The following is a 19,244-nucleotide window of genomic DNA, read 5'->3' as shown; positions in this document are numbered from 1 at the left end:
ATTATTTTTAGGCTTAAGGATATTTTGAAAGGAGAGGAAGAAATGTTTTAAGACATAAAGAACTGTCCTGTGGTGTGCCAAAATTGCTAATACGAGGAAAACCAGTGACTCGGGAATATTAATTTTCAAACAAATCATTATTTTAACAAAATTGCCAGGTAGAGCAACTTGCTTTCGACCAGATCTAATTTGGTGAAATTGCTTTGGCCCAAAAGCCAGAAGCCTTGACAGGAACCGGGCAGGAGGCAGCCGGGGCAGCAGCAGCCAGGAGAGCAGAGCCGGCGAGGACGGTCAGAGCCGGCCATGTTGGACAGGCCAGCCAGGCGGAGGCAGGTCAGATGGTGGAGCCAGGAGGCTCGAGCTGGATCTAGGGCACGTTGGGCGTGTGGGCTAGGGCAGCAGGGACGGGCCCAAGTGCATTCTGAGCAGCACCAGGGACGGCTCCCCAGCAGCTGGGGCTCCTCGCCCGGTCCCCAGGGAGGGGCTGCACCCTACGCTGTCCGGAGCCCGCCAAGTCAGACGGCTGACTCTGGGCCTGACCCTCCCCAACGCTGGGTCACGGACGGCGTTACATGAATATCAGAGGTAGTGAGGGCTGTGGGTGAGCGGGCGGATGAGGGGGTGCTGGAAGGGTGGGCGTACGAGTGGCCAATCCTGTGGGATGGAGACAGGCTTCTTGCGTCGCCTGCCTTGTCCTCCTTGGGCCTCCTCTGAGCAGGACTCTGAGGGGTGCAGTGTGGGCCGGGCCCATTTCTCCCTGTGTCCACCATCCAAGGATGTGGCTGCAGGAGTGGCATCCAGCCCTGACAGAGCAGGGGTGGGCAGAGAAAGGCCCTCAAGGAAGGAGAGTCCCAGAGCCACTGCACTCCTGGGGGGCCCCAAGGTGACTTCAGCCCCACAGAGAGGACCAGACCCTCCAAGACAGCAGCTCCAGTCCCAGGAGGCCCATGAAACGTGAACAAGGGTTAACCATTCAGGTCTGGAAACTGGACGAGCCCCTCAAGTGTAAACCTTCTGACCGCTGAGTGTTCTTGTTTTCACCCCGATCCCATGTGTGAGATCACAGGCTCAGTGGCAACAGGGCAGGAAGCCATGATTCGATGCAGGAAATTCAAGCAGAAAACCCTGGTTATAGAAGCTGCGTGCTCACAGACGTCCCGGGACCCACATTAACCTGAGTCCAGAAGAAGTTGTCTGCGTGAGACTGAAGAACTTCACGTGCTCCTTCCACCTCCACAAGGCCAGCGTCGGGGCTGTGTGCTCTGCCATCCACGTGATGGGGAATGCGGGAGACGGGTGAGTCTGCGATCCTGCCCGCACCCCGCCGTTAACGTCTGCCCCGGGTGAAGGTTTCCATGGTGGCATTTGTGAGGCTTCCGCACCGCCCCCCCATGCTCCCCCCCACCCCATGCAGGTCTGGAGTGTGTCTCCACCAGTCACTGACAGGGGTGCTCTCGGTCTGTTGAACCCCAACTCCATGTAGAGGGCTCAGGCCTTAGCAGGGCTGCCGTGTGTGTCCAGGGCCCTCAGAGGTGACAGAGGTCAGAGGCTCATTTAAAGCTTGGGGTCACAGGTCACAGAGAGCATCTGTAGGGCAGACGCGTGTTTCTGCCTGGAGATGGCCACCAGCAAGTGTTGTGTTTTTACAGTTCATGAGGGAAGCTCAGACGTGTCCTTCTCCCACAGCCAAACGGATGGAGCTGCGTGTTTCCACCGCGTGAGGCCCACCCTGGCTGCGGGCTGCGCTGTTGGGGTGCCAGACTGCGGACCGTGCTCTGCTGTGGCTGCACAGCATGTGCCCCTCACACACAGCAGATGGGGTCAGCAGAGTCCCATTGATGGACTAACCCAGGACGTGGGGAGGGAGGCCGTGTCCTGAGTGGGAGGGGTGGGGCCTCGGGGAGAACGGAGGAGGGAGCTGAGAGGGGGCAGGTGCCCAGGAGTCTGAGCAAAGTCCCAGCACATCAAACATCACCTGCCCTCTTACTCTGCCCCCATGCCTGTCGTGACTCCCCAGCACCTACAGAACCAGCAAGAAGTGCTCCCGCGCCTGGCCCTCCCACCCTGTCACAAATAGCATCCTGCTCTTCTTCCTACGTGAACCTCTCCAGGCAAACTGGTGCCCTGGTGCCCCCAACAAGACCAGAGCCTTCCCCGCACCAGCTCTGCCCAAGCCCGCCCTCAGCCCCAGGTTAGAGCCCACCTGGAGTCCTGGGTGCACGTAGCCCCGGACACTCCCCTGAAGGAAGGAGGGGCCCAGGGTTGGGCTCCAGGCATGGAGGACTAAGAAGGAGAAAAGAAAATGTGATTTGAGGGGAGGAAGGGAACGAGAAATTGAATAACAACTTGAAAATTGCCAGAAAGGAGAAAAGAGAAACAGGTGGTATGTTGTCAACACCTGAGAGCTTTCTTCCCCACACGTCCCCCACTCTTCCTCTCCCCAAGTGTCTTCTCAGAGTGGCCCTTCTCGTGGGCCCTTAAGACACAGCAGGGCCGGGGTTAGAGCCCTGAGAAGTCAGGGGGTGTCTGGGCCAGCACCGGGCCCTCAGAAACAAAGGACAGGTGTCCCTACCCACAGCTCCTGGGACGACTCCACTCACTGTGCAGTCACCACTCCACCCCACGCCCAGCTTGACCCCGTGGCCAAGAGGGCCGTGTGTCCCTGACCCACAAGCCTGGACATGCGGGGGAGGCTTGGCAGGGACGTGCATGGGCACAGACTCCACACAATGCCAGTCAGAGGTGACAGCCACTGAGACCCTCATTCCTTGGGGGCCGCAAACATCCTAAAGCTGCCTGTTTATCACAAATGACGAGAAGCTGCCCCGAACCCCTCAGCAGCCTCCCCGTGGGCCTGGGACGGCAACCTGGTTCTCTCTGTCACTCCAGCGACGCTTATGCAAGGAAGGGCATCCTCAAGAATGTTCTAAGTTTGTTAATTTTATTATTTGGCTCTCAAACAAGGCTTCAGCTCAGGGCAGAATGGATTTGTTGGCGTAAATCTTTGGTAGAAATGGTCTGCACAAATTCAACCTGACGCTGTGGGGGGAGACGGCTGGTTGCCACGGCAACCAGAGAGCGGTTTTAATTCCGCTCCATGAGCCAGGATGCCGAGTGCACAAGGAGGCCCAAAGCCCGCAGCCTCCAGGGCCAGGCTGCCCACACGCCCGGAAACACCATCTCCATCTCCAGCGTCGTCAGGCTTCTCCAATTCCAGGGTCTCAGAATTCCCACACAAGGGCTGGATAGCTGACAACTCCAAAGATATCAAAAATGTTCCGAAGAGAGGCAAGTCTGGCCTGAGACGTCAGCAGCCGACCTGAAGCCATTCTTGCACCAGCGATTCTGTATTTTTAGCAAGAACCCTGCGCACGTCGGGGTGGGGGCCGCACTCTCACCTAGGAGAGAAGGAAGCAGGTGTCCATGATTCCCTGATCTGACCCCCAGACCCTGCATCTGACCTCTGATTCTGTCCACTGTGAGGCCGTCCTGAGGCAGCCCCAGATCGGCACCAGGCCTGTGTCCTGCTCTCGCCTGTAGGTTCCCCAAGTCAGAAGGTGCAGAGAGAAGCCCGGTCTCCCTTGAGCACCCTGGGGGTGGACACCCAGGTCTCTGGCCCTGCAACTGCGGCGAGGGCAGCCGACCCGCTCTTTCTGGGTGTTGGGGTGGGCTCAGCCCCCATGGCTGTCCCCCAAGACCAGGCAGGGCCCCAGCTGCAAGCCCCATGCTGAGCCTGGCAGGACACCCCAGCTACCCCACGGAGAGCAGGCAGCCACCCACATCCCTCGGAGGCTCCTGGGAGGAGTGAGTCGCTCACCCTGGCGCCTGAGGTGTAAAGGCCTTCGGTGGGCAGTCCTGGACTCACAGAACGTGCCAGAAGACTGAACTTTCTGGCAGGGAAGCTGAGACTCTGCAGTGAGAGGGGCCGAGAGCCTGCGACCCACTTGAGACACTTGCTCACTGGGATGAAGCGAGTCTTTCTGGTGGATTAAACTGCAGACATGCACACTCGTTTCAGGAGTGGGTTCTCGGTGCCATTGGAGGCTGGCGTCTAATGAATATCTCTTTCGGAAAAGAGCTTTTGGTGCATCAGGAAATTGGGAAGGGCGAGGAGTGTCCTAAAACCGTCTCCAGGGCCGACTCCAAATTCTGGAAAGCAGATGACCAGCTACAGAGAGGGGGCTCAGGGGCTGTGCCCGCTACTTCCTCAGCAGGGCCCGGCAGATGGCGGCCCAGGCTCCCCCAGGCAAGGTCGCCCTGAGGCCCCGGAAGCAACATGAGGGCGTGTCCCCACCACGAAGCACGGAGCCCCTGCCTTCCGGGTTGCAGCCATGTCGAATGGGGTCCCCCTGAGTCTTCTGAGCTGTGTCAGGGAGAGAAGACCTGGGGCTCACCGCAGTGGCTGGTCACTCTGAGCGCAGAGGCCTGGCCCCGGAGCCCTGGGCCTGCTGTCCTCCGCCTGCCAGACAGGACCAGACACTCCACAGAGCGGCAGTGAAGGGCAGGGTGGGCCCCAGCCCGGCTCTGCGGCTCTAGCAAGGCTGCCAGCAAAGTGTCTGACTGCTCTGTGCCTCAGTTTCCCCATCTCACGAGTCTGCTGCTTTGTGTTGAGTGCAGAGTGCCGCCTGCCTTTTGGGGCTGTGCGTCCGCTCCCCACCGCCTGCCCCAGACCTGGGTCTGGAGCAGACACCCCTCCACAGGCAGCTCTGAGGCCTGGGCACCTGGGAGCAGAGCGCAAGGACAGGCTGGTGGGGCAACCGTTGTGTGTGGGCAGGGGCCACCTCATCCGGTACCCCAACCTCTCACAAAGCCAGAGGCCTGCAGACATGGCTCCCGGGATGGCCCCCAATATGCAGCGGGACAGCCCAGCTCCTCCTGAGGGACACCACCTACACCCAGGTTAACGCTGGGACTGAGGGTACCGGACCCCACTGGGTCCAGGCCACAAAGTGCAAGGTCAGGACACTAGCAGCCAGGCAGGTCCATCTACCCGAAGTGCCCCCCCGAAGGCCCCCAAAGCACCCAAGGACCCCGGGTGCGCCCACCTGGACCCCAGGCAAGTCTGAGGCTTGGTTAGTTTTTAAGTTAGAAGCCTTGGGCCCCACAGGACACACAGATTGGGGCTGAGGCTCTGCAGGGAGGGGCTTTCCAGAGCCACCCAGAGCCAGGCCGGCCCCCATCCCACCCTCCTGACGGCGTCTTCTGTAAGTTCGCCCAGAAGCCACCTCTGTGGGACTCAGGAAGCCCCAGTTCCGGTACTGGCCCCCCTGCTCTGAGGCCAGGGAGGATCACTGACTCTGGGAGAAGGCACAGGGACAGCACACGAGGCTGTGCACAGAGCAAAAGAGACAGCCGGTGACAGTGGGAGGCCGGGCAGCTGCCTCCCTTCCCACTGCCCTGGGCCCCATGATGGGCTGTTCACACCTGTCTTTCTGTCATCTCTGGGCTGGGAGCCCCCTGAGGGCAGTGGCAGGCTGACCTGTGTTCACCTTGAGCTCAGAACCTGGACAGTCTTTGTGGAGGGAGCTGCAGGTGGGAGGGAGGTCAAGGCACGGGCCCCGCGGGACCACCCCAGACTTGGGGAATCTGGGCAGAATCCCCCCTGCTCAGGGTGGGTCTTCCCACCTCCCTCCCTCCCCCACTGTCCAGGACCCCCAGCCTGGGCCCCCAGGGAGCTCCATGGCTGCCCTGCAGCCCCAGGGGGAGCAGCTCTAGGAAGCCAGGGTGGGCTGGGCCTGGGGGTTGCAGGGTCTCCACCTGGCCCTGACACCCACTCCCTGGCAACTGGGAAATCTCTCACCCCTCGGGGTCGCATGTTCCTTGTCTGAAGTTCGGGGCTCATCACAGCGTCCCACAGATGGGGGATGGGAATGCCAGGAGGGATGGGGACAGGAGAGTTGGGAAAACCCTGCTCGGAGGCAAGGTGGCATGGGGCTGAGGGGGCTGGAGCTGAAGGCCCTCCACCTCATCCTCTTCTTCTCAGTGGCACACCCCCAAAAGGGCAGGCTCAGGCCCTTCAACATCTGGGGACAGCAGGGGCCTGGGGACTGCCGAGCAGGCACCAGTGTCACCACCCTGGAGACTGGAGGGAAAAGCCGGCAGGTGCCCCCGTTCACTCGTGCTGGGTGTGGTCTCCGGCCCCTAGCCCTACTTGCAGCAGCCCATCCCACTGCAGGCAGGACACACGTGTCCCTGGATCCCAGCTCCTCTCCACCACGGCTCGCCTTCCTTCTCGGCACCCGGCTCTGTCACCCAGGATCCTGGACTGGGCAGGGGGCTGACGGGCTTTTTCTGCATGGCCACGTCCTGTCTACACCAGCAGGATCACCCTGCTGACTCATGCTGGGGTGGACTCACTGTGGGTTCACCTCAGCATGGGAATATTTGGATTTGAGAATATTTTAATACAGACTATGAAAATTCCTCCAAAATCAACCTCCTTGTTCATATTCTGTTCTGTTCTTGGAGCCCTCAGTGGACAGGAATCGCAAACAAGATCATCCAGTCCTCCTCTGCCTGCTTTCAGGGAGACCTCTTAATGTGAGCTGTCCGACTCTGTCAGAAGCAAAGGCAAAACCTGGCCGGTTGTCTCTTTAAATCGTCTCTGCAGTGTGACGGGCGGCCGGCCGGCGGGCTGGGAAGAACCATTCCCTCCTGCCGCGGGGAGCGGGCCACAGCGCCTGCCGCCATCAGCGCCTCCCCCATCCCCATGGTTACGGCTCCTGCTTCCCGGCCGGTCCCTCATCCCGGCTCTCGCCCGAGGAAGACGGCGCAAAGGCGGCTGGCACTCCTCACGCCGGAGTTCTGGAAGCTGCCTGCTGAGAATCGCGTTGAATGTCTGCTGGTCCTGGCTCTGACTCATTCCCTCGGGTGCAGAGCCCCTGTCACCGTTGCCCGGCTGCAGCCCTGCAATCTGTTGATAACTCCTCTCGCAGGCTCCAGCGTGTCACCTCTTGGAATGGAAAGCTGCTCCCAGGCACGGAAAACTCACCGCGTCGCGCCGGCAGCGGGAAGCACAGGACCGTTGCCGCTCCAGCTGTTTTTGCCAAAATAGGTGAGAAGTTGGGCTGCATTTCTCTGGGGTCTGCGTGGCGGGGGAGTCCCTGGGCGGGAAAGCAGCAGGACGTGGCGGGGAGGCGAGGTCAGAGCCCACTGGCCGCAGTGTCCGCTCCCCCAGCCGTTTCTCAGGCATCGGCCCCAACCTCGAGAGGCAATTCCTGCTGTTCCAAATGCAGATTTGGAATAACTTTGGATTAAGCCGACGGCACGGAGCTATAGCCGAGACCAGTGTCTGTGGGGCGAAAATGCCAGCCCCCAAGGTCCAGCCCATCCAGGCAGAAGGTTCTGCCTTCCCGGGTCTGGCTGTTTGTGAGGAGATTAATTCAAGGTCTACTTGCTTCTCCCGACTTAGACTGACAGACATGTTATACGGCTTTGTGCAGCCTGGAACGACTGACTTGGGTTTCTCATTGCTGGGATGGTGGGCACAGGGTGATTTTAAACATGGAGAAGGACGTGCTCCCCAGAGCAGCGCCTGGCTGCCTGCACATTCCACCCGAGGCCCCTGAGGCTCAGGAGCCCCCGGTCGTCTCCGGAACCTCTGGATGCCCCGAAGGCACAGAGCCTGAGCCAGACTCTGCAACAGGCTGGCAGGGCTGAGAGGAGGCGAGTCGGGGGCAGACTGGGGCCGTCCTCAGCAGGGATGAGTGTGCTGCCGGCCAGCTGGCAGGACCCTCCAGCCCACCCTGACCAAGCCCTGTCTTCACAGGTGGGTGCAGCCTCTCGACCCTCACCTGCCCCATCACGGTCACCTGAGACACCCTGCCCAGGGCTTGACCCTGTGGCCGCCGTGTGGTACCGTGACCTTCTGGACGGCCATGGAGGCTGGTGGGGAGCAGGGTGCGACATAATCGACCCAGCCAGCGATGCCGTCTCCATCCGTGCTCACACTTCAGTGACTTCAAGGTGCTCATGGTGAGTCTGCTCACTCAGGGGCAGCAGGGCTGGAGCTGCCACCCCGTCCATGGTCCCCGGGCAGGAAAAGTGAGCCAGCGCGTGGTCAGTCAGCGGGCAGTCAGTCGCGTGCTGGTCCCTGCTGGGGGCTCACGTGGGGCGGGCGGGGCACCGGGTCTCGGGGCGCCTGGGCGCTCCTGCAGGCTTGCTCGGTGTGGGTCATGCTAATTAGTTGCACACATGCCGCAATGTTGAATCATTTAATCAGTGGAGGAGCCGTCGTCCTGCACCGCCTCCCAGGGGCTCGGTCCCTGACCTCTGAAAACCTTCTCCAGCCTGGGCTGGGGTCACCCCCTCCCCAGTCCCAGCCCATCACATGACCCTCCCGCTGCAGCCCTGCCGGCCCCCTGCCCATCAAAAAGTTGGCTGAAGGGCAGGTGGACGTGGGTGGGCTTCCGCAGCACAGACAGCAAACACAGGGAGGATGTTTCTCTTGCCAGGAAAGGGGGTACGGCTGCTGTCAGCGGCCAGCGGGGCCACAATGGGGGCTCGTCCTGAAGGCTCGTGCGTGCCTCATTGTGGTTGCTGCCAGTTGGATTCCAGGAAGGGTGACGGCCGAGTGAATAATGCACTGTGTGTGTGAGAGGGACAGCCGGCAGGGGCAGCGGAGGGCCCAGCACGTGTGGAGAATAGCGATGGCCGCAGGGCAGTGCGTCCAAAATGCAGACCTGGTTGTCTGCTTCGTAAGGAGTGGTCTGTCTGAGTCACTTGTTCGTTTTCTTCTTGTTTGATCCGATATGTCCAAACAAGAGAGGTACTTTTTGCCAAGATTCAGCATCACCTCGAAACACTTCTGCACACCTCAGAGGCTGGGAGGACGTCAGCAACTCGCCTTTCAGACATCTGAGATGTTACGTGTCCTCAGAGAGGATGGCAGCCTGGCCAAGCCCAGCCCCTGAACCAGATCACCCGTCGCCCCACCGGTGCCATGCCCAATGCGCCGTAGCCTCTAGATCAGCACCGTCGGAGCTTTCCAGCCTCAGACTTAAATCATTTACAAAATGGAAATGCGTCCTTGACGGATGAGCAGGGAGTTGAGAGACCCTCCAGGAGGCGCAGGGGCCAGTGCTGCCCATCGCGGCCCCCGCGCGGGACCCAGCTGCCCCGTGTCAGTGTGTCTTTGCCCCCTCGCCGCTGACCCTGTGGCCCCACTATGCAGAGTCGTGCAGGGCTTCCCCATGCAAGAAGTGCACCTTCTCTGCCTCCAGCCACCTGGAGAGTTTTGTGCTGCCGGGTCTGCTGGCCAGTCCAAGACTCAAAGCTGGGCAGCCACGCTTGCCTGAGAGTTTGGAATTTCAGCAGTTTCTTGGGGTTTTATTCTTAACAGACAACATTTCCAATGGAGAGTTTCTGAAGGGAGAGAGAACCCCAGCCTGACATGGGGGTCTCAGTTCTGGTGCGAGCGCTTCTCTGTGTATCTCTGAGTCTGTGGTGTAGAGGATGGGGCAGGTTCACCCCCTTGGCTCCCTGGGGCATGAGGAGGAAAGCCTGGAGGCCGAGGCCAGTGGGGGTGACCCAACCCAGCCCACCCCCAACTGCTGTCCTCTGGCCACCTGGGACACCTGCCCAACGGCTCCTTGCAGTCAGCTCCCTGACACCTGGGTCAGCCGGCAGCCTCCTGGTCCCCAAGTGTAAGGGCGTCAAGGTCTTGGGCGTCTCCACAGCCATGCACTGAAACTTACCCTGTACCGGGTCCCAAGTGTCTTTGGCAGGCTGGCTGGGGGCCTTGACGCCACCTCCTGTCTGCCCTCAGCACCAACAGGATCTGAATACCCAGCACCACTCCCCAGCGAGCCCAGGCACTGCAGCTCTGAATTTGAATGTCTCTGGTCTCTAAAGCCCAGGCTACTGCCTGACGGCGTCCGTCTTCCTCACAGTTCTTAACAATCCGGAGCAGCCCTGAACCGGCTTGTTTCTGCTACACTGCTGTCAGTATTCGACTCAGGCAGGGGCCAAAATGCACGTAACTGTGTGTCCTGCAGTCTTCTGTGACCCTTAGAGGCTCACTGGTCATCAAAGGAGCAAAGTGACAGGCTTTGGAATTAGAGTAAAAAATTGTCCAGGCCTCTGGGCTCCCTCTGTCTCTCTCCCTCTCCAAGTGTGGAGTCCGGTGGACCAACTGGGGGCTGGTATTGCCCCCATGACGGGGCCTGTCACTGCACGGGCTCCGCTTTCCCAGACGCACCTTCTGTGGAGCCAGGAATTAACTGGAAGTGCAGCGTTGGTGTGGCCTCCTCACACCACTTCTCTCCCATCGTGCGGCGTTAGTCGAGCTGAGAGGCTGCGCCCCTCCACTCGCGGACCGTGTGTCCCGGGTGGCCCAGACCCGCTGTGGCGGCTTCCCTTCTGCACGGCCCAGGAGGCGCCGCAGCTGGGCTGGAGCTCCACGGAGAACCGGCAGAGCCTCCGCTCGCTCTGGACTCTGGGCTGACCTTGGTGTCGCCAGCACGTCCTCTGCCACCTCCTGCAGGGCCCATAGCCAGGACAGGGCGAGAGTCCAGGCCTGCCCAGCCATGCTTGGAGCAGAGCACCCCAAGGACCCAGCACGCCCGGGACACCCCTGTTCCACACAGAAGCATCTCACCTTCAAAAATGCCATCATGCAATTAAAACCCCCAAAGAGACCAGGGCAGGTGCGTGCAGAGACCTGGAAGCTGGGCCGCGGGCAGGCCAGGCAGGACGTCAAGGAGGCCACAGGAGAAGGGCCTGCAGGTCATCCGCCAGGCCCCCTGAGCCAGAATCAGGACGCAGACGAAACACCAAGTGGGACGCGTGCAGCTCTGCTCCCACTCGCTGGGCCACGCCAAGTCCCAGACAGCACCCGTGCCTCCAGCCGGGGTAGAAGACAGCCCGCGAGGCCCACGACGCTCCAGAACTCCCGCAAGCTCTTTCAGTTTGTTGCTTTTTATTCAGTTCAATATTTAAATTTCGAAACGCTTATAAAACCACCTTTATCCCACAAAGGGAGAGTTTGCCACCCGCCTGGCACTTCCCGGTAACGCTCACAGTTCCAAGCAAGTAGCCCCATCAAGAAGGAAAGTCTCTACGTTCTTTCTCAAAGTATTTTTCCCCAAAGCTCTTCATGGTTCTACCAGCCCACACACCCCAAAGAAAACCGTGAGAACCATGTAAGTGCGATGTCCAGTTAGGGTAACCCGTGCTCTCAATGCAGGAATTGTTTATCTTTTGCCTCCACATTCCCCCGGGGAACACTTTCCTGAAAAGCTGGCAGATCAATACGGTGCAATTGTCATTAAAAGGCAACCCAGGGACCTCAGGCTGTAATGACATCAGTCGGGGTTGGTGCAGACCCGGGAGGAAGGACCCGTCCCTCGTAGCCCACGCTGCAGGCCTGGCCTGTGGACGCCTCACTGTGCAGGAGTGACACCGCAGACGCCTGCTCCCCTGGTGGGGAAGACGCCACCTTCCAGGTCTCACGGTTGGCAAAAGGGTGACACATTGCTGGGACAGGGGACACATGACTCAAGTGACCCCTGTCCTCCTTTCTTCGCATCCTGATTCATTTGATTTGCAGAACATGCCAAAAAGGAATGTCCAACTAAAATGACAGTAAAATGTCGAAGGAAGTTATGCCTCAAGAGAACAACCAGTGCACCAGGGCTGCTGTGCTCATGGACCGCCGGCGCCCAGCAGTGGGCTCCTCAGGGAACACAGTCGGCCTGTGGGAGGACGAAGGCCAGGCTCCCAGGAGAAGGAGAGACATCATCACCTGCTTCTGCAGCAATCCCACCGGCATCACGCAGGCGCAGAAGTGAGTGTGGATTTCGGGCTCCAGCCCCACAGCAGGGCAGGGCGGCAGCTGGCATGGAGGCTGGGGTTGCCTCCATCGCCCTCCTTGCCCCATGGTTCTCTGGACTGCTCTCCAGCCTTTCCACTGTGAGGTCCATGCTCCGCCCGCTGCTGCTGGTCCGAAGGGCGCTGCTGGTTCCCTGGCCTCCGAGGGACTTTTCTGGAGACGTCTGTCCATCTCTGACCACATGCTGGACAATCATAAGGACTTTGCCCATGGGACGCTTGCACCGTAGATTCTTCCAAGAGGAACTTGCATGTGTGCAAACTTTAAAGTGTAAACTGCATCTACATTTTGCATGACCCACTTTGGATTCTAAACGTCACCTCTAAAAACGTAGAAAGCACTGTGGATAACTCTAATTTGGAGAAAGAAAGAAAACTGGAGTCCAAATGGATCTGAATCTCTGTTCCTTATAGAACATGTGTTGTGAGTGCAGCTGCTCCGCGGGTCGGATGCCTGCCTTGTGCCAGGTGAGAGGTGAAAGGACTTCACGGCCGTGTGAGCACTGACCTGGTGTTGTCCGGAGACACCTCTGCACCTTGACCTCGTGCTTTGAGATGTCTACCTGCTACAGGAAAACCCTTCTGGCTTTTTATTTGGCTTAAAATAAGGCAACTTTGTGTACATGAATAAAACTGTCAGATAAGATGTGTTTGAACACAAGCTTTCCAACGCGGGTCCTGGGCACCAGATGCGCTCCTGCGATCCTGGGGATGGATGCACGAGGACGCAGCGCAGACACAGGGCATCAGGCGTCACTGCGCACAACACGGCTTTAGGATGCCCAAGTCTGCTTGGCTCCCCTCTCCCACCCTCACTCCCCAGCCAGGAGTCAGGGGTCTGGAGGCCCGTCCAGGGTGTTCACACCAGCAACAGCGCCCCCCAAGAAAGGCCGAGAAGGGACTTGTGAGTCCTCAGATGGGGTGGACCCACCTGGACACTTCAGCATGAGGGAATCATCAAGGGAGCCGCATTGGTCCTGATAGAATCGGCGACAGAACTGGACACAGGATGGACTGCGTGCTGCATCTCTCTCACATACAGATGTGAAACCAGCAATAGAGGTCAACTGGGCTTTTTGTGAAGAGGGCTTAGGGCTTTCAGACCCTGGGTTGATGCCACTGGAGGGAAAAACCCATGCCAAGAATTACACGACAGGCCGGGGACATTGCCGGTGCCCAGTCAGACCTGAATGCCTGTGACCTCCCGGGGCATCCTCCACTCGCCAGCAGCAGACAGCTCTTGGAAGAAACGGGGAGTGAAAAGATAATTTGATGTCAGGATTCAACCACGAAGAGCAGCCTTTCCTCAACCTGTTCGACCTCTGCAGTGTTTGCATCTGGCAGGAAGCTGGTGCCTCTGAACTGTGACACATATAGGATAACCCTGAAACTCTCTCGGGCCACAAGGGTCCCCTTCCTGCCATTGCTTGATGGCAAACGCTCCGTAAGTTAGGATGCCAAGGAAGGATGTGTGAGTGCCTCCAGCAGGCCAGGACGTCTGCGGGAAAGTACAAGCAGTGCACTGCGGCCTCCCGGCTCTGCCCTCTCCTTCATAGGAACGACCATTCTTCACCAACAGGCAATTCTGTCCCTTGTCACAGAAGCCTGTCCTCACACAGGCGAAGGTTCCTTGTTGCAGAATGGAGAGCCCAGCGGGTGCCACCCCCATCCCTCTTAGGAAGATGCCTCCCTTGGGCGTGGGTCTAAGACCAGAAGGGTCTTCCTTCATAAGCTGGCGCCAGGCCTGCAGGGACGTGGACGGCAGACCCTGTCTCGGGGTCGAGCGTGGGTGGCCTTCCTGGTTGGCTGGAGCGGGCAAGACCTCTAGTCTCCCATGGGGGTGCTGAAGCCCAGCATCCCTATCACCTTGAGCCTGGCCTCTCTTGGCCGTCTTTCTCCCGAGCTGATGGTTTCATGGGAATTTGGGCTGTGTGCACAGCGTGAGTCCTGCTGAAGCCCCGTGTCGTCCAGATGGGCGTCATCAGTGTTCTGTGCATTGTCCACACCTGGCCTCAGACTTCCTGGTCCATGGATGGTCAGGACTGAGGCATGGGGGCCACCGTGGTGTCCAGCCTTTGGTCTGCCCTGTGACATGTGCCCCTCGCTCGGTCGTGTCTGGTCATCTGCTATTCTGGACCAGGGGTGCTATTTCTGGCTTCATTTCTCAGACTGTGAGGAGTCCCCTTGGCATCCAGGTCACTCAGTGCCTTTTCCCTGGTGACCGGATTCCATCAGTTGTTTCCATGACAGCAGAGAGACCACCTCCTAAAAGTCCCTGCCCCGGGTCAAAGTGCAGAAGTGGTGGCTGGGCACAGGTGGCCCTTGGCTCTCCCTGGAGTGCCCTCTGAGCAGGTCTGACACGTTCCAGCTGGCCAGGCCCTTATCTTAGCTGGACTGACAAGAAATCACGCATCAGGAGGGGAAGAAGCTGAGCTCTCGGACATGCTGTCTTCCTGCTTCCCCCTCAGGCACAAGCCAAGTGCCCTTCACCAGGGCGTTTCTCTCCAGTTCCTGCGTGACGCCACCTGGGCACCATCCTGGAGGAGTGGCCGGCTGCGTCCAGCTGCTGCGACTGCCCAGGGAGGCACTGATTCTGCATCTGTAGCCGCTCCCAGCCTGGGGCAGGTACATGAGCCGTGGGCACCACCGCTGCCGTCTGGAGGAATGGGATCAGTAAGACTGCAGAGCCCCCAACCCCGACCACCAGACCTGTCATCATAGCTGGAGCAGCCCAGGGTGGTCTCACACGGGACACCTGGGCAGCCCCCTCCAGGCACAGCCTCTGCCAGTGGGCACCAGCCCCTGGGCTTCCTCCCGGAGCAGAGCAAGTCCCTGGGGGCCTTGGGAGCAGAGCACATGGTTCAGAAAATGGGCTGGGAGCAAGCGAGGACTTCACCCTCTGACCTGGACGCGGCAAGCAGAGCCCCACCTGATGGCATGCACCCATCTGCTGGGGCGCCATAACAAACTGCCACAGACTGGGCTGTTTACAGAGATTTCTTTCTCACGGTCCTGGAGGCTGGAAGTCCAAATCGAGGTGCCAGAAGGCTTGTTTCTCCTGAGGCCTCTCTCCTTGGCAGCAGATGGCTGCCCTCTCACTGTGTGTGTCCGCAAATGGCCTTTGCCTTGTGTGTGTGCTCCTGGTGTCTCTCCTGCTGTGGGATCTGGGCCCACCTGGTGACCCCATCTAACCTTCGTCACCTCCCTAAAAGCCCATCTCCATACCATCACGTGGGATTTGGGCTTCAACCTAGGAATTGTGGGGACAAAGTTCAGTCCATAGCCGGGTGCTCATGTGACTCAGTGAGTTATAGCAGATGAAGGGTCCAGAACGGTGCTTGGTACATGTCAGAGGGTCAGAGGTCAGAGGTGGATGTGGCAAGGCTCCTGACAAAACCTTTGTTTTTCCAAACGTGTCCAAATAGGGCACTCTGCCCTCAGTTTTACATCCTCGCAGGCAAAAATGTGTTCTCCTTTGAACTCTGACCTTCAACCCTTTCCTGGGGCTGCTGTGATACGCAGTGGAACTGGTGATTCCCAGCGGTTCTCGGGCCTACGTCATGGGTTCATGGCTTCTCCTCCTTCTCCACCAACTTGAGTCAGCTCTATGGGACTTACTGAAGCCTGATACAAAATTCTCCTGGGGGATGTTTAAAAGCAGAATTTCAGTGGGTGTGAGGCTCAGACGGGAGCCTGGGGGAATTTGATTGGTGCTGGTGCCTCTCCATGGCTCCATCAAGACCCTCAGGGGCAGGTGTGGTGCCTTCAGATGGGCGTGTTCCACGGGAGCCGTGCGCCCGCCTGCCTGCCCTGGCGATGCCAGGTTGGAAGGAGGCTGGAGGTGGATGGCCAGCGCAGCAGAGCCCCACAAAGATGCCTGCGGCTGAGCAGGCCCGCTGGAGGCGAGCCAACCCCACGTGGATAGCCGGCGAGGCCGTGGCTCCACCTGCCTAGAGCACTCCTCTGAGCAGGTCTTCCCCTGCCCCAGGCAAGCTATCTGTTTCAGCTGAGACCCAGCAAATCTCCACCCGATGCAGAGAACGCCTGGAGCGCCTTGCAGGGGAGAGGCTGCGCCAGGGAGAACCCAGGTGGCTCTGCCATGTCACAGGCTCTTGGCCGCGTTGCTCACATGGGTCTGCGCTGTGTCTTTCCAGGATTTGAAGGCCGTCCTCTCCCTGCCCCAGGACCCAGGGGAGTTCCTGCACCCCGTGGTGTATGCTTGTACCGCCGTCATGCTGCTGTGCCTGCTCATCTCCGTCGTCACCTACATGGTGCACCGGAGGTAAGGCCCGCCCTGCCCGAGACTCCCCACCTGGAGGAGCTTCCCCACCCTCACAGAGTAAGAAGGCCCTGCAGGGCCCTTCACTGGTCGCCAGCCAGCTTGAGCCTGCCCAGCACTTGGTGGCCCTGGTGGCCGAGGGTGGCTGAGGGACAGCCATGCCCTCCCATTCCGGGCCCCCATTGGGATCCTCACAGCAGCCTCCATGTTCTTATCCAATCAGGGGAAATAGGATCTTCCTCCAATGGTGCAGGATTGTTCAGGCCCCGAGAGCCTATGTCCTTGGGAAGCTGAGTAGCTGGCAGAGCCCGCAAGCACCTTCAGACTGTGCCTTTACCTAGAGAGGGAGTCTAGGCGGTTTGCTACTGAGCTGGTTTCCTGGCCACCTCTGCCCAGGGGTGGGGACATGACCTGAGTGTGTCTGTATCACTTGAAGATGCACTGGGATATGTGAGGAGGATCCTGCCACAGTCAGGGTCCAGCTCATAACCAAAGTCATGGACAAAGCCTAGGCCATGACCATAACCACAGTTAGGGGAAGAGGCCTGGTCATGTCCAAGGCCACAGAGAAGCTGTGGCCATAGTCAGCTGCAGGCATAGGCTATCTCCGTTGTGGCCGCAGGTGGGGGCGGAGGATGGTCAAGGATCGGGTCGCAGCCATGCCAGCGTCCTGGTCCAGGGACTCAAACTCGTAGCCAGTCACAGTCGTGGCCTCTTCTTGAGGATCAGACATCTGCTCAGAGACTCCATCCTGGGAGCCAAGAGGCCTGACCAAGAGTTTCCCCCCAACCCTCTGTCTCCATCACTGGACAAGTCATCAAGTCTTAGGCCCCAATGTCCTCATCTGTCCAGTAACCAGGTTGTTCAAAATTTCTCAAAAACCTTTCCAGTCATAGCATCCCAGGGTGACAACACCAAATCACCCAGTGGCCACACACTAGAAGTGGACCCAGCACGGTCCATCCACCTTTCTCTCAATCTGGTCCTTCGGGTGCCTTACTCCTGGCCTTGCCTCGGTCACACTAGTGAGGTCTTCAGCCCAGTCCCCACGTGGGCGGATGTGGCAGTTCACTTCCACGCTTTGCCCTAAGATGCCAGTTCCTGATGTGAAATCTCTGTTTCCCGCAGCGCTATCCGGATCAGCCGGAAAGGCCGGCACACGCTCCTGAATTTCTGCTTCCACGCGGCTCTGACCTTCACGGTGTTTGCTGGAGGCGTTAATCGCACCAAGTACCCGATCCTGTGCCAGGCGGTGAGTGCTGTCTGCCTCTTCATTTTGCTACGAACTTTAAAGTGTTTGTCAACTCTGTTACCAGAGGGGAAATTTGTGACAATTGTCTGCTTTATGATATAATATTCGAGAATTTGTTCAGATGCTTCTTGCGAGGGGAATAGGTAAGCATCCAGAGTGTCTGTATTACAGTTTCTCCCCACGTGAGTCTGATTATTTTGCTCAGCATTCGATCGTGTAAAATAATTTATTTTTCAATTAGACCAGCTTGCTCTGAGGCCTGTGGTGACATGCTAACTAGACAGTCACTGTCCCGGGAATAGGGACGTGAACTGCCTCTCCCACAGAGACTGGTGGGGCAGGAGCCCGGGGACGGGATCCCCTGCTCCCCTGCCCGGGTAAGAGTCCACAGATGCTGGAGACCTCACTGTGGGAGGTTCTGCCCCGACTCAGGGACAAGAAGAGCTTCGAAGCATTGGAGGACTGAGAACAAATCGTGGAAAGGTCTTCTTCCCACCCGCGGCCCCGCCTGACCTTTCTTTTAAAAGAGGGAAGATATAAACTACCTTTCAGTTCCCAATAGAGCCCAGGAGAGGCCCTTCCTCAGACTGTGAGCCTGGCTCCTCACACTGTGGGGTGTGGTGCAGGGCCCCAGAGAGGAGCCCAGGAGGCCTCTGCAGCTGCACACCCAGGCCCCTCCCTGCTCTCCTCCCTCCAGCCCCTGCCCAGCCGCCTGCTCACAGCCCAGCTCAGCCCAGGTGGTCAGTCCCCTCCAGCACCCAGGCAGGGGCCAGGTGAGGACTTCCCCACAGACCCCAGAGCATCTTACAAGGACTCACCCCTTCTGTGTCTGTCATTCCGCGGGTGCACGTCTGCCTGGGTCCCGTGGAGGGAGTGCTCTTGGCTGGCCCCACTAGGATGGGTATTACTCCCTCATAGCTGGGGCTGCTATGAATTCACCAAGTGTTTATCAATGGCTGTGGGGCTCCTGCAGCCTAACTACCTGGGACCCACATGTGCCGGCACTGACCTGGATGGCCATGTCCACACGAGATGACCTGTCCACCTACACAGATGGCAGTGGCTGGCAACTCACCCTGGAGATGGATGGGCAAGAAGCTGTCCCTGCGGGGTGGCACAGGGAGGAATCGTGCTGTGAGCTCCCCACACCAGCCTGCCCGCAGCAAGGTACCACAAGACAGCACCATGCTCCAGAACCCAGGGCCCAGGGTCCCTCCCCAGGCTCCTCTCATGGAGGAGATGTTGCTCCCTGCAAATCCACGTCGGGGCCACCCATGCCCTCAGGAAGCCCATTCTGCCACCTGTTCCTGGGCTCTGGCACACAAATTGCCAGCACAGACCTGAAAACCTCACTGAGGGGCAGACACGCTTCCTTGTGCCTTTCCATAAGCGTGGAACAACCACAGCGAGCGTCCCGGGAAATCCAATTTACGTTCTACCAGTAAACGCCTGCCGAGCTGCGGAGCCGTCTGCAAGCAATAAAACGGACTGTTACCTTCCTGTCCGCACTTTGCCACAGGAGCCTTCCATGTGCTGGGACCTGTCACAAGGAGCTGCTGGAATCGGGTGTGCAGCCGCCCGCCAGGCTCCTCAGCACCTCGGGGAACCCCAGCCCCGTCCCCACCTCCCAAAAACCCGGGACCCCCAAGTCTCCAGCCCAGGTGGAGGCTCCTAGAGGCCAGGCATCCTGGTGGTGTCCAAGGCCTGGCCAGCTCAGCCGAGATGGGCACCAAGGTGCGTGGCGGGTGGGAGGCGGGTGCAGGCCTGGAGCGGCCAGAGAGAGGCAAGATCTGTGTAGATCGTGTTCATGTGAGAGATGCTCGATTATCTCGTGGTGACGGCCCTCAGGGCCCCACCAGAGGAAGCCAGCCTCGGAGCACTGGA

General features: G+C 59.2%; 1 protein-coding gene across 1 annotated transcript in view; it reads left to right on the top strand.

Moving 5' to 3' along the window:
* The first annotated feature begins 6,755 nt into the window (after positions 1–6,755).
* Positions 6,756–19,244, top strand: part of ADGRA1 (adhesion G protein-coupled receptor A1) — a 40,887-nt gene continuing 28,398 nt past the window's right edge. Inside the window, exons 1-4 of the mRNA XM_014856857.3 lie at positions 6,756–7,054; positions 7,769–7,974; positions 15,984–16,111; positions 17,237–17,360. Of these exons, the coding sequence (XP_014712343.2) occupies positions 7,972–7,974; positions 15,984–16,111; positions 17,237–17,360 (255 nt within the window). The 5' untranslated portion in view covers positions 6,756–7,054; positions 7,769–7,971. The remainder of the gene's footprint in view (positions 7,055–7,768; positions 7,975–15,983; positions 16,112–17,236; positions 17,361–19,244) is intronic.

This window comes from Equus asinus, chromosome 2 (genome assembly GCF_041296235.1).
Source record: "Equus asinus isolate D_3611 breed Donkey chromosome 2, EquAss-T2T_v2, whole genome shotgun sequence".
Lineage (NCBI taxonomy): Eukaryota > Metazoa > Chordata > Mammalia > Perissodactyla > Equidae > Equus > Equus asinus.
The sequence above is the reverse complement of the archived record's forward strand: the minus strand, read 5'-3'. Positions and strand labels throughout refer to the sequence as shown.